General features: G+C 53.6%; 1 protein-coding gene across 2 annotated transcripts in view; it reads right to left on the reverse strand.

Annotated features, from left to right (window-relative positions):
* The window catches only part of Slc4a8 (solute carrier family 4 member 8), a 64,570-nt gene that overhangs the window by 12,524 nt on the left and 40,133 nt on the right, over positions 1 to 11,913 (reverse strand). For both annotated transcript variants that reach the window (XM_055626857.1, XM_055626856.1), the window contains exons 14-20: positions 11,616 to 11,861; positions 8,608 to 8,713; positions 7,272 to 7,433; positions 5,140 to 5,253; positions 3,182 to 3,343; positions 2,295 to 2,546; positions 647 to 715 (exon numbers count right to left, since the gene is read on the reverse strand). In XM_055626857.1, coding sequence (XP_055482832.1) covers positions 647 to 715; positions 2,295 to 2,546; positions 3,182 to 3,343; positions 5,140 to 5,253; positions 7,272 to 7,433; positions 8,608 to 8,713; positions 11,616 to 11,861 — 1,111 coding nt within the window. The remainder of the gene's footprint in view (positions 1 to 646; positions 716 to 2,294; positions 2,547 to 3,181; positions 3,344 to 5,139; positions 5,254 to 7,271; positions 7,434 to 8,607; positions 8,714 to 11,615; positions 11,862 to 11,913) is intronic.

Below are 11,913 nucleotides of genomic sequence, written 5' to 3' on the forward strand. Positions count from 1 at the left end.
CACACACACATCACACACACACTCACATACACAGACACCCACATGCTCACACACTCACACACACATCATACATACACTCACACACACAGACACACACACACACAGACACACACAGTCACACACACATCACACACACACTCACATACACAGACACACACACACAGTCACACACACATCACACATACACTCACATACACACACTCACGCACACACGCACGCACACACGCACGCACACACACACACACACACACACACACTCAGGCAGACACACCCCGCCACATCACGGCCCGTGTGTGGAGGTCAGAGGACCGCTCGCAGTGGCTGGTTCTCGTCTTTCAGCGCAGGTTCAGGCCGGTGGAGAACCGACCCTGCCTCTTGCTGGCCCCGTTTGGTTGCTGGCTGTTTTCTGACATCTCGTGTTCACGTCTACAGGAACTGGGCAGAGCACCCCTGCTTTAATGGCGGAGGCCGGCCGTTCTGGAGGTGCGGGCACCCCATGTTTTCTTCCCTGTCTCTGAGGGCATCTCTTGGCCGAAAGGCAAGACTGGGAAGAAGTGTCCCAGGAGCTGGCTGTGCCTCCCTGGTCAGGACAAGTGAAAGAAATGAAGGAAGTGAACAAAAGGGCCCTGGCCGGGCCAGGCGATACCTGGATCCCTTGTAGAGAAGAGACGCCCATGTACAGGAACACTCCGTAGAGCACCGGCATCGGGATGAACTGCAGGGGACACGGAAGCACGGTCTGCACCCACGTCTACGCGGTGCGGAGACGTGCGGGTCATGTGCACACCCACGCATAGATTAAATACATACCTACGGACATAAATAGATTACATAGATATACACAGACACACAGACTATATAGACAGACATATAGCTTACATAGACGCAGACAGACAGACATATAGATTATACACACACAGATTATAGAGATACATATGGGCATAAATAGATTATATATGACACACATAGATTATATAGACGCAGACAGACATATAGCTTATATAGACGCAGACAGACATATAGCTTATATAGACGCAGACACACATATAGATTATATAGACGTAGACACATATAGATTATATAGACGCAGACAGACATATAGATTATATAGACGTAGACACACATATAGATTATATAGACATAGACAGACAAACAGGGTCTCACTGTGCGGCCTTAGCTGCCTGTTCACTATATAGACCAGGCGAGTGTTAAACTCACAGACCCCTGCCCACCTCTGCCTGGGAGCACTGGGACTAAAAGCGTGCACCACCAAGCCCCATCTCTGTAGGTTTCCAAGTCCAGACTGAAACAGAGTAAGGCTCTCCCAAGTACTGTCTCTGTCTCTGCGGCCTCCTCCATAAACAGCCTGGGCTGGCAGGGATCAAAGCTGTTTTACCCGCACGTCACAGACCTCACATCCCCTGCTGTCTGGGCCCACCAGCCTTCCTCCCCAGGTGTGCGTACACAGACGGGGACACACACCTGGACACACACACACATGGTCATGTGCACACCCCCCCACACACACACACTTCACACTTCTATGATCATCACATCCTCAGGAACTTACAGTGACAAGGCTGGGTGGGTGGGGTCTGAGTGCAGGTGGACAGTGTTTGTGCGGGTGAGTCTTACCAACATGACACAAGAGTCCCCTGAGAGGAGGACTTCAGCTAGGACAGCCCATGGCACGGCTCCCGGGCAGCGCCGTGCCTGGGCCAGGGGGCCTCGGTCGTTTGAGAGAGTTAGCTGCGCCTGTGCCCGAGCTGTGAGCCAGCACAGAGCGCTCCTCCAAGGTTCTGCCTCCCTTCCTGGCCTGACTTCCCTCAGGTGCACTGTCACCGGGAGGTAGACAGGGAAATAAATCCTCTCCTCCCCAGGCTGCTTTGGTCATGGTCTCTATCACAACAGAAAACAAACTATAATCCTGCCAATCCAAAGGCCAGCCTGCTCTACAGAGTGAGTTTTAAGCCACCCAGGACACACAGTAAGACCCTGTCTCAAACCCAAAAACCCAGGGACCAGGAGGCTGGGGGCACAGCTCAGCAGCACAGTGCTTGCTTTGCACGTAGAAAGCCCTGGGTTGGACTTCCAGCATAAAGACAGCTGTTCAAAGAAAAGAAAATGGCAGGGCAGCAGTCCAGAAGACCACGTACTGCACCCTATAATTGCCAGGCTTGTTTTCTCATGCACACCGAACTGTCCTAGCCACAGGAATAATTCCCTCAGGGTGTGCGTCTGCACGCGTGTATGCCAGACCTCCGAGCCTGCCTGACGCGCTAACGAGAGAGTACCTTTAGCACGGCTGTCATGAAGACCGAGCAGCCCATCAGCACAAAGATCATGAGGCCTGTGACCCGCTGCTCTCGGATGCCCAGGAACTTCGGCTGCTCCCCCGGGGCAGCGCACTCAGATTCCAGCTTGAGGCTGTTCACATGTGTGATGGACAGGACGGTGGCAGCCACAAACCAAGGCAGGCCCATGACAGAGCAGACACCCAGCATGACAGCCACCATCAGCAGGTCCAGATGGTAGCCACAGCCCTTCTGCGGGGAGACAGGACCTGCACTGAGCTGGCTGCAGCGGGCCAGAGAACAGTGAGGCCCAAAGCCAGCAGGGAATAGGGAGGAAGGAGCCTCACAGCTAGGAGGGACCTAGAAGAAACTGGCAGTCCCCGACCCTCCTGCAAGGCCAGTCTCTATTCTCTACCCAGCTGCCTCCGGCTGAGGGAGTGTCAGCCTTTCTAACAAGCCACACCCTGACCGCTCCAGGTCCTGCTTGGTTTTGTCTCCCCATCCTTGCTGCCTCTGGATTTTGCCAAGAGATGGGAGGCAGGCAGCACCAGACTAACACGAGTGTTAGAACGGAACCGTAGCCTGAGTGGTCCTCAAACTCAAGGTCCACCATGAAGGCTCAGGACAGACCTCAGCGGGGAACTCCTGCCTTCGGGAAACAGGCTCAAAGCCTTGAGCTGAACCTAGGGAGGAAACCCGGCTGCTGATTCAGAACCGCCCCTCACCTGCACACCGTCTGAGGGGAGAGCAAGGGAGGCCAGGCTCCTGCCCCATGGTGCCAGCCTCCACTCCAACCTCACCCCCACCCACCTCTGTGATCAGTGGGAAAGCAGCGGAAAGGCCTCCAGGCGCTGCAGCTCCCGGGACGGGGGCGGTGCCCTGGTCACCTTTAGCTTGTGCTCCTTCCTGTTGATGATTACAGCCGTGATCTGCTGGTCCATGAATATCAGGATCGTGCACAGGAGGGCCGGGATCACTGCGGCGATCACAGTCCACCAGGGGTTGGGCCCAACGGGGTTAACAAACCACCCCCGGTCATCTCGTGTTGGCTAGGAGAGAAACAAGCATGGCCTCTATATCCTCACTCTGGAGACCAGGCCAAAAGAAACCAAACTCAAAGAGTAGCCCTCTTTTCCTTCCGTCCTCATTTGAATAAAAATCCTTAGAAAAACAAATGAAAACATGAAATACAGCAGCCCCTAAGGAAATCTCTGACCTTTTTTTCCAAATCTCCTTTGGCAGTCAATCCCCGCTTATCAGCTTCCTGTGGAATAGTCATTAATCCTACACTGCCTTCCACTTATTCCCCAAGTGCAGAGAAAGCAACTTTATCTCATTGTCAGCCCAAGTAAAATATAATTAGCAACTAATTCTGTTGTTTTAAAAACTGACTTCTGAAGACAGTTAACTAACACAGCTAACCCTCGCCACGGCTCTGACAAGCCGTGCGCCGTGTCTGCAGGCCCCAGGCTTGGGCTGTGAGCGGGCTGCCCAGAGCTTGCTCATGAGTGGTGACACAGGAACCCAGCAACTGGACACTGGAGGCCCAAAGATTGGGGAATCTTCCCGACCTATGACCACCTTCGACGGCTTTATAGAAACCATTTGCTCAGACTCTTGACCCCACCGTTGGTGCAGTCTAGGAAGACGTGGTGTTGGAAGATGAGAGGATGGCACCAGATCACCCAGGAACTCGGCAATCAGGGAAGGAGCTCTATATCTGGTTGCTGCCGTAGTGACAACACTTGGGGTCAGAATCTCTTCAATAACCCTGGCAAGCCCTGGATTTGGAAAGGGCTAAATGAGTTCTAAAAGCTTTAGAAGCTGTTTCCCTCGCAAGGCTGTTCTAGGTAGCAAAGCTCTCCAAGCAACACAAAGGCCCTAAAACAGGAGCGACATCATAAGCAGTCGCAGCCGTGATCTACAGGTTAATTCTCCATCTGCAGAGTCCAGCAACTGCAGGCGAGACTCTGGGCAGATGCTGCTGTGTCAGACAAAGATATGGTCGCTGTTCCGCAACACTCAGGAGACCACCACTACGTTGCTGTATGTGGCAGAAGCTGTGGACACGGTTTAAAGCGGAGAGGGGCAGGCAAACAGGCGGTGTGCCAATACACTTCCTTTCGGAGGGTCTGAACCCTGGTGCCTGCAGCTTTCCCCTGTGGGCATGGAGGAGTGACACAGCCGCCTTCAGACTGCCGTGGGCGGGCGCTGCGGACAGGCTGCCTGAGAGGGAGGGCAGCAGGCGGCTTCCTCTTCGCGTCATGAGCCACATTTTCTCTGACCTTCTCCCACTTCCTTCTCTTGTCTTTCCCTGCCTCCCCGGGGGTCCCAGAAACCCACTCTTGTCTTAACCCTGTGCATCACAGACCTTTCCCAGTGACTGCTTCGTGTTCCACATTTGTCAATTTTTGTAAAAACAAAAACAAACCCCTGTGTCCTGCAGTCAGGCAGGCGTTGGAGAGAGAGCTGACAGTGTTCACTCACTCGGGAGAAGACGCTGGGCTCTGGTGTTGTACACACGGAGGGTGTGTAACCCACTCACCATTTCAGTCTGTGTAAGTCTGACAAGCAAACTTAAAACAGGGCTGAAGAGATGTCCCAACGCCTCAGCAAGCGCCCTGATCTCCAAGCAAGACCTCCCTAGGTCATAGGTCACGCCTGCTCCTTCCCAGTTCCCTGAGCCTCAGGCCAGCTTCCTCCAGGGCCCGCCTCTCCAGGCCTGCACATCTTTGTGTAAACGGGCACCGTGTACTCACTCACCCACAGCTCTTCGGGGCGTGAATTCACAACGCCGCTGTGAGATCAGTGTACACTCAGGCTCCAGGCCCCTGAGGTCACTCACCTTGAACACACTGGGAACCTGAAGCTTTGGTGATGGGACTCCAATCAAGAAGTCAATGACGACCATGGTGAAGATGGTGAGGAAGACGGCAAAGTCACTCACCATGGAGCGAACCTGGCAGACAGAGCCAGAGCAGTTGGACCCAGTTAGTGCCGGCAAGAGCTATAGTTCCTCAGGAAAACATTCTGCAGCTGAACCAACGCAAAAACACTCACACAAAGCTATTTCAGTGTGCTCAAAGCAATGCCCACAATACAGAAATGTCAGCGTATAAACGTAATACGGAAAATAGACCTCTGACGAGGTCCAACGTGAGCAAGGTCACGACCATTCTCTAAAGAGTGTGGTTTGGGGTGCACAGGCCCAGGTTTGTGGGTCTAGCCAAGGTCTACCGTGCTACCCGAACCTGTCCGTGTCTTCCCCACACCCCGTGTGTCCAATCCATGTGAAAGGCCTGTCAGCCGACATTCAGAACCTGAGTGTGACTGTTACCTGAGCTGTCCCCACACTCTGCCACCTCACCCCACACTCGGCCACGTCACCACCTGAGCTGTCCCCACGGTCGTCACCTGAGCTGTCCCCACACTCGCCCACGTGGCCGTCTCTCACTAGATAACTGCTTCACCTCCGCCCTCCAGAGCTCTTGACGTGGCTTCTGGAGCCGTAAGGTAAAAGCTCTCCTACCGAACCCCTGACGGCTCCTTGTTTCCCGAGTTCAAAGCTCTAAACTGCGCCCCTCAGGAAACAGCCTCACACTTTGATCTGCACAAGAAAACACACTTGTGGAGATGTTTGACGTATGCTAGCTTGCTGTCTGCTTCCTTTGCCTGTGAATGCAAACAGGTGTGGGGGCACGTATATGTATGTGCACATGTGTGTGGACCCGTGTGTATGTATGTGCACATGTGTGTGGATCTGTGTGTATGTATGTGCACGTGTGTGGAGAACCAGAGGTCACCTTAGGTACTTCCTTCAGCGCACACCATCCTCCTCTGAGACGGGGAGGGAGGGGCCCCAGGCTGCCAGCGAGCCCCAGGGACCCGTCTCCACTGGCCTAGGACTGGAACCACAAGTGTGCGCCATGACACTTTCCGTGTTCACACCGTTCGCTACCACATGCTCACGTCCGCCAGGCCTGCACTGACAGCTGCTGCTGCTGCTCCCGGAGGGCTAATGAGACTGAACCTGTGGGCCTCAGTGCGTAGACCGTGAGTCAGCCCGAGCTGGTGAGCTGCCCACTCTGCACCTGAGGAGACAGTGCGCCTGTCCTCAGCTGCCCTTTCCCCACGTGCCCATGTCTAAGTCCTTCACTCTGGCTTGTCTGGACATTCCCTTCTGTGACACCCCGGTTCCCAGGGACCGAACTCAGGTGGCCAGCCGTGGCCGCAGGAGTCTTCACCCGCAGAGCCGTCCCCGGCCGCAGCCGTCTGTAACTGTGTCCCTGAGGTGCTCGCCCAGCCGGGGGCCATGTCTGCCGCCCTCAGCTGCTCTGCAGCCTCACCGAGGTCTAAGGACGGGTTTTAATCATCGGAGCCCCTGCCGACATGTTCACGCACGCTGGCGTGTGAACACGCCCAGGAGAGAAACCTTACGGCAGCAGTGGTCACCCGGCTGCTCCAACTGGCCAAAGGCCCTGGCAGAAACAAGGGACCCTGAGACTTCAGCTGGTCAGAGAGGGGTAGGGAGCAGGCTGGCTGCGCAGCTGGGATTTCCTAAACTACCATAGGAGCCGCCCCTGGGGAGGGGCTTTGGGTCCGTTAAAGTGTGCAAGAGCCACCTGACTGCAGCACACCTGCCCCAAGTGCGCTCCAAGTATGTCCCAAGTGCCCGGGAGTCCGAGACGCGGAACTCAGCAGCGTCCTGGAAACACGTTTCCTCTGGAGAACCTCCCAGCACCTAAGCTTACCCGGCCCTTTAAATCACAAAGGTTGTAAGCACCCTCACTCCACACCATGGAGCTGTGAGCTGTGAAGGAGGCTGCCGGTCGTCAGAAGAGCCTGCCGGGCACCAGAAGAGGCTGCCCCGAGTAGCTCATCAGCGTGGCTAGTGCCCTCCATCTTCACAGCAGTGCGAGGCTGATTCTGCTGGTGGCCAGAATCCTGGCTAAAGTAACGTCTGAGCATGCTACCTACCCTGGTTGGGAAATAGCGGCTTGTCTTGAACGTCTTCAGGGTGCTTGAGAGGATGAAGGTGGTAAAGAAGAGGATACAGGACCAGAAGAGCACATCTGGAGTGTAGGGTCCATGATGGCCACAGGCAGACCCCACGAACTCTCCATGCAGCTCCTGGCACTCCTGCAGGAACAGGCATTCAGTGACAGAAGGCTCAGCCACACCCGCTGCTGCCTTCTTGGTTGGCCATCCTGTGAGTGCTGGGGCTCGGGCCTCCAGGAGGGTCACTCAGCCACCATGCAGCTGGGGCCCCCACAGCAGGTCAGCAGGTCCCTGTCAGGAAGAGCCCTGCGTGCTCCTAACCAAGACCCTGAGGCACGAAATCAGAACCTTTCTTCTGAGGCTCTGAGAAGACCCTACATGTTGATATTATTTTCATTAGAGAGAATCCTCAGAATGTAATATTCTTCAAGTACCACAAAGCCTGGCTCTGTCTTTGCCCACGGAGAGTTTTATCCCTCCGTGTCCTTAAGAGTTAGGGAGATAGGGAGCATGTGGGAAAAAAGGGGGAGCATCTTCCCTTTCCCTGGATGTTCGAGAGGATTTTTTGAAAGGAAAAAGTTATAATATTTGGGTTTTACTAAACTTTTGTGTTTGTTCTTTTAAAAAGAATATTCATTTTGTAATTTTTTTAATAAAAATTGCCCATCGTGTTTACATAAAACAAAGAAATGCAATTAAGCTATCACTGCCATATTAGCGGCAAATTCTGCAAATATCGCAGAAGGCTGTGCTAAGAAAGGAGCACACAGGAATGGGGAGGACAACACTTCAGAGCAGAAAAGTCGCTTAAATAGCTCAGGAAAAGCCACACTGCTGGAGGCGCAAATACGGTCGCAAAAAATACACCAGGTTTTTTCCCCAATGTAACCTATAAACTCGGTATGAATTCCAAGGCAGTTTTCAGAAACAGTCACAAGAAGGCGGTTCGTGAGAAACGTGAATCAGATAATTGTTCCCTCCAAGGACACTACAGAGATGGTCAGTAAATACAATGTAGAATTTTAGCAAGGTGAAGGCAGAGGAAGCTGTGAGCAAAGCCTGTGATGAATGGAGCTCACCAACAGGTCCACACTGCTGCCCTGTTAGCCTCAGACTGGTCTCACCTACAGCCCTGATAACCTCAAACTTACAGTGTTCCTGCCTGGGTCTCCCGAGTGCTAGGACTGCAGCGTGAGCCACCATTCAGCATAAGCTTAACTGCCAGGGGCTGGCAAAGGGCTCGCCCACCTCTATCTACAAGTCCCTCTCTGACCCAGCAGTCACCACGAGGCGCCCTGGCCACGCCCAGACTTACGCTGACGGTCAGGTTTGCCCAGTTGACTTCTGCAGCGACGACACTGTGGTCCTTCCAGTACTGCAGGGTGTGGTTGCTGGGGTTCTCCGGGAGCGCGCACCTGCAGCTAGGGAAGGAGGGAAGCGCTCCTGAGGGGAGCAGCCAGCCCGAGAGCTGCTTCGACTCGATGAGGTGGGCCTTTCGCTCTCATACATCTCAGACCCCAGAGCAGGGTCCCACTGCGTGAGGGCCACCATCAGCACCACTAGTTCCACTCGCCACCCCGGCATTAGGTGTGATAAGGGGGAGCGGACAGCCCGTGCTGCACATGACACAGTCAGCAAAACTCTGGACACTTCGTGTTGGCTTCCTGTTTCTTAAACTTGTGCTCTGAAAGTCGAGCTACACAGCACCGCCCTGAGGCTGCGCTCAGTTCTCAGCCACTTCCAGCAATCTCGGTCTCCCATGCCCACCATCACGGGTCTGTCTAAACGGTGGCACCTTCCTGACACTGCGTTATTCTTGCCAACCTCCCCGGACCACAGCCGTTTCTGCCCACCCAGCCTGAGCTGCTGCAATCGCTTCCCACCCACCTCTCTTTCATCCATACAGGTAACACACACTGTCCCACAGCCACCATGTTGGCCCCCAATCCCAGCATGCTTTGCAGCAGTACAGTCAACTGTTAGCTATTCCCACCATTTTTGCTTCATCTGTACCATGTATTTTATAACAATTAAAATTTAGATCTCAAAAGAGAGGTAACTATAATAAACATTAAAAATTTATTTTAGCCATGCACTGACCTTTACTGTCTTTTTTTTTTTTTAAAGAAAGGAGTGGCATTAAAAAGACATACTTTTTGTGATTATATTCCTTCTTTCCCTTTCCTCTCTTAAGCCCTCCTGTGTCTCCCCTTTCAAATTCACACAGTTGTTGTGTGGGTATTACTAAATGTGTAAATGTAACCTGTTTAATCCATGTGCTGTGACTTGTATGTGCATGTTTTCAGGACAGACCATTTGGTATTGCAGAGCCAATTGGATAGTCTTCCCTGGGGAAGCCTACCTCTCCCATCCTCAGCCTCCTCAGTTGTCTGTAGCTCTCTGACTGGGAGGGGTGCATGAGTAGCACCCCCCCCACCTCACTCTGCCCATGTTAGCATCTGGGGAAGATGAGTACGGAAAAGAAGTAACTGGAAAGTGCAGATTCCCAGGTGGTTGAAAACACGAGCAGCTCTCATGTCTCACTTCCAGCTGATCTAAAGAATGCTGAACTACGGGGGAAACCAGCCAGGTGCCTTGACGTCCAGGCAGCAGAGGTGCCCAGCCTTCACGATGTCAGGAGACTCCTGGCCTGCAGGGAATCTCTCCCTCAGCGTTCCTCCATGCCACAGCGATTGTCTCCACACCTCGGAGTTTGCACTCCCACCTGGTGATTTGCCCAGTGTCTCCCTGAAAAAGTGAATTCTTCTCCGTGGCCCCAATATTCTCTGCTGCACCTGCAGCCTGCTTGTGTTTCAATACTTAGAACCAAAAGGCAGACTCCAGGAAGAGCCATGCTCTCTGGCTTCCACAGTCCACTACATATCCACTGCTGCTTGATCTCTCTCCTCTGGAGGCCTCCAAACCTCCTCATCCACATCTGGATTCTCATTTCCAAAGGTCCAACACAGTTCCCTAACTGAAGCTATACACACCGCCCCGCACATCCTAACAGACACTAAATGCAGGTCTTTGACTCCATTAAAACGACAACAAAAACACAGAGCAGCTGGGGCTGGGTGAGGTGGTGCACACTTTTAACCCCAGCACTCGGGAGGCAGAGGCAGGGGGATCTCTGAGTTTGCGGCCAGCCTGGTCTACAGAGTGAGTCTAGGACAGCCAGCGCCAGACAGAGAAACCTTGTCTCAAAACAACAAAACAAAACAAAGCATGAACTTCCTCCTGCTGGCTGGCCCTCACGGTGCTGACGGTGCTCTGCGTGGGCTGAGGGAAGAAGGGCATCCACCGTCTTACCAGCGGGGAGCCGTGTGCTACACACAGCGAACCACTGGACAAGATGCACAACAGTGGCATGACTGCTTCGGGGTTACCAAGCACCGTCTGCCTCAGTTTAGACCTGTTCCACAGCAGGAATTCACACCCTGCCATGTGAGCCTGCTCAAACGCCTGGAGAGCTCACAGGCCCAGCAGTGAGGTGGAGTCACACTGTTGTCTACAAAGTGGACACGTGTGCCTGCCAGACTGCCTTCTGATTGTGTGTGTTCACGCCAGCGACTAACGCTGCCCTCAGCCCTTGTCAGAGATTTTCAAACAGGCAGTGCTCACTGCAGAGACTCGTAAGGGTCCAACCTGCTCATCACTGATGCTGAGCTGCTGGCCCTAAGCATCATCACCTCCTCGAGGATCGGGGAACCCTGCAGAAGGGTTGGTGGAAAGAATGCAAGAGCTGGAAGCTGGGGCAGAGCGCTTTGAAGTGCTGTTTTCCAGGGAGGACATAGCCATGGCACCTGTGAACTCTCGGCAGGCACAAGACTTACACAACGTGGGGCCTGTCAGCTTCCCACCACGGACGGGGAAAGGGCTCGCACACCTACCTAACAACTATGGCACTTAGTAAGTTCCTAGAAAAGAGGAAGATGATTTGTTCAGTGATCTAACCATCGCTAGAAAGGTCTGTTTTCTCGTAAATAACCCCACCCAATGCCCAGGCACGCAACCCTGATCAAACTCAGTCATTCACACACACACACACACAGAGAGAGAGAGAGAGAGAGAGAGAGAGAGAGAGAGAGAGAGAGTGAGAGAGAGAGAGAGAGAGAGATGAGAGGAGAAGGAAGACTGTTTGGACAGAAGAAAGGGATCCATGAAAGGTGCCGGGGCAGGAATGTGAGGGAAAGTGATGCTGCTCCATCGGGAGCAGCGTAAACTGCCCGACTACCATGCCGTGGTAAAGAGAGAGGCCCTGGCTCTGTAAGGAAAAGGTAAAGAGATGAGTAACAGGAAGAAAGGCATCAAACAACTTACTAGTAGAGGCTGAGGTGGTCCAGCTGGCTGTGCATGTGGATGGGGTAGACCTCCGCCAGGTGAATCAGCTTCTCTATCGCTTCATAGATGAAAATGATGCAAATCAGGGAGGCAAAGGCTTCCTCGGTGAAGCGGGTGATGTAGCAGACGAGGGAACTGGCGTCGGTTGCCACAAGGACGATGCACAGGAAGGCGGTCCACAGCCCAATGCAGGCGCGCAAGGACAGGTAGGAGAGGGCGTAGTCCCTGAAAGACACCGAGGCTCTGAGGAGAGGGCGCAGTCCCAGAGAGACACCGA

This window comes from Psammomys obesus, unplaced genomic scaffold (genome assembly GCF_907164565.1).
Source record: "Psammomys obesus unplaced genomic scaffold, mPsaObe1.curated_primary_1811, whole genome shotgun sequence".
NCBI lineage: Eukaryota > Metazoa > Chordata > Mammalia > Rodentia > Muridae > Psammomys > Psammomys obesus.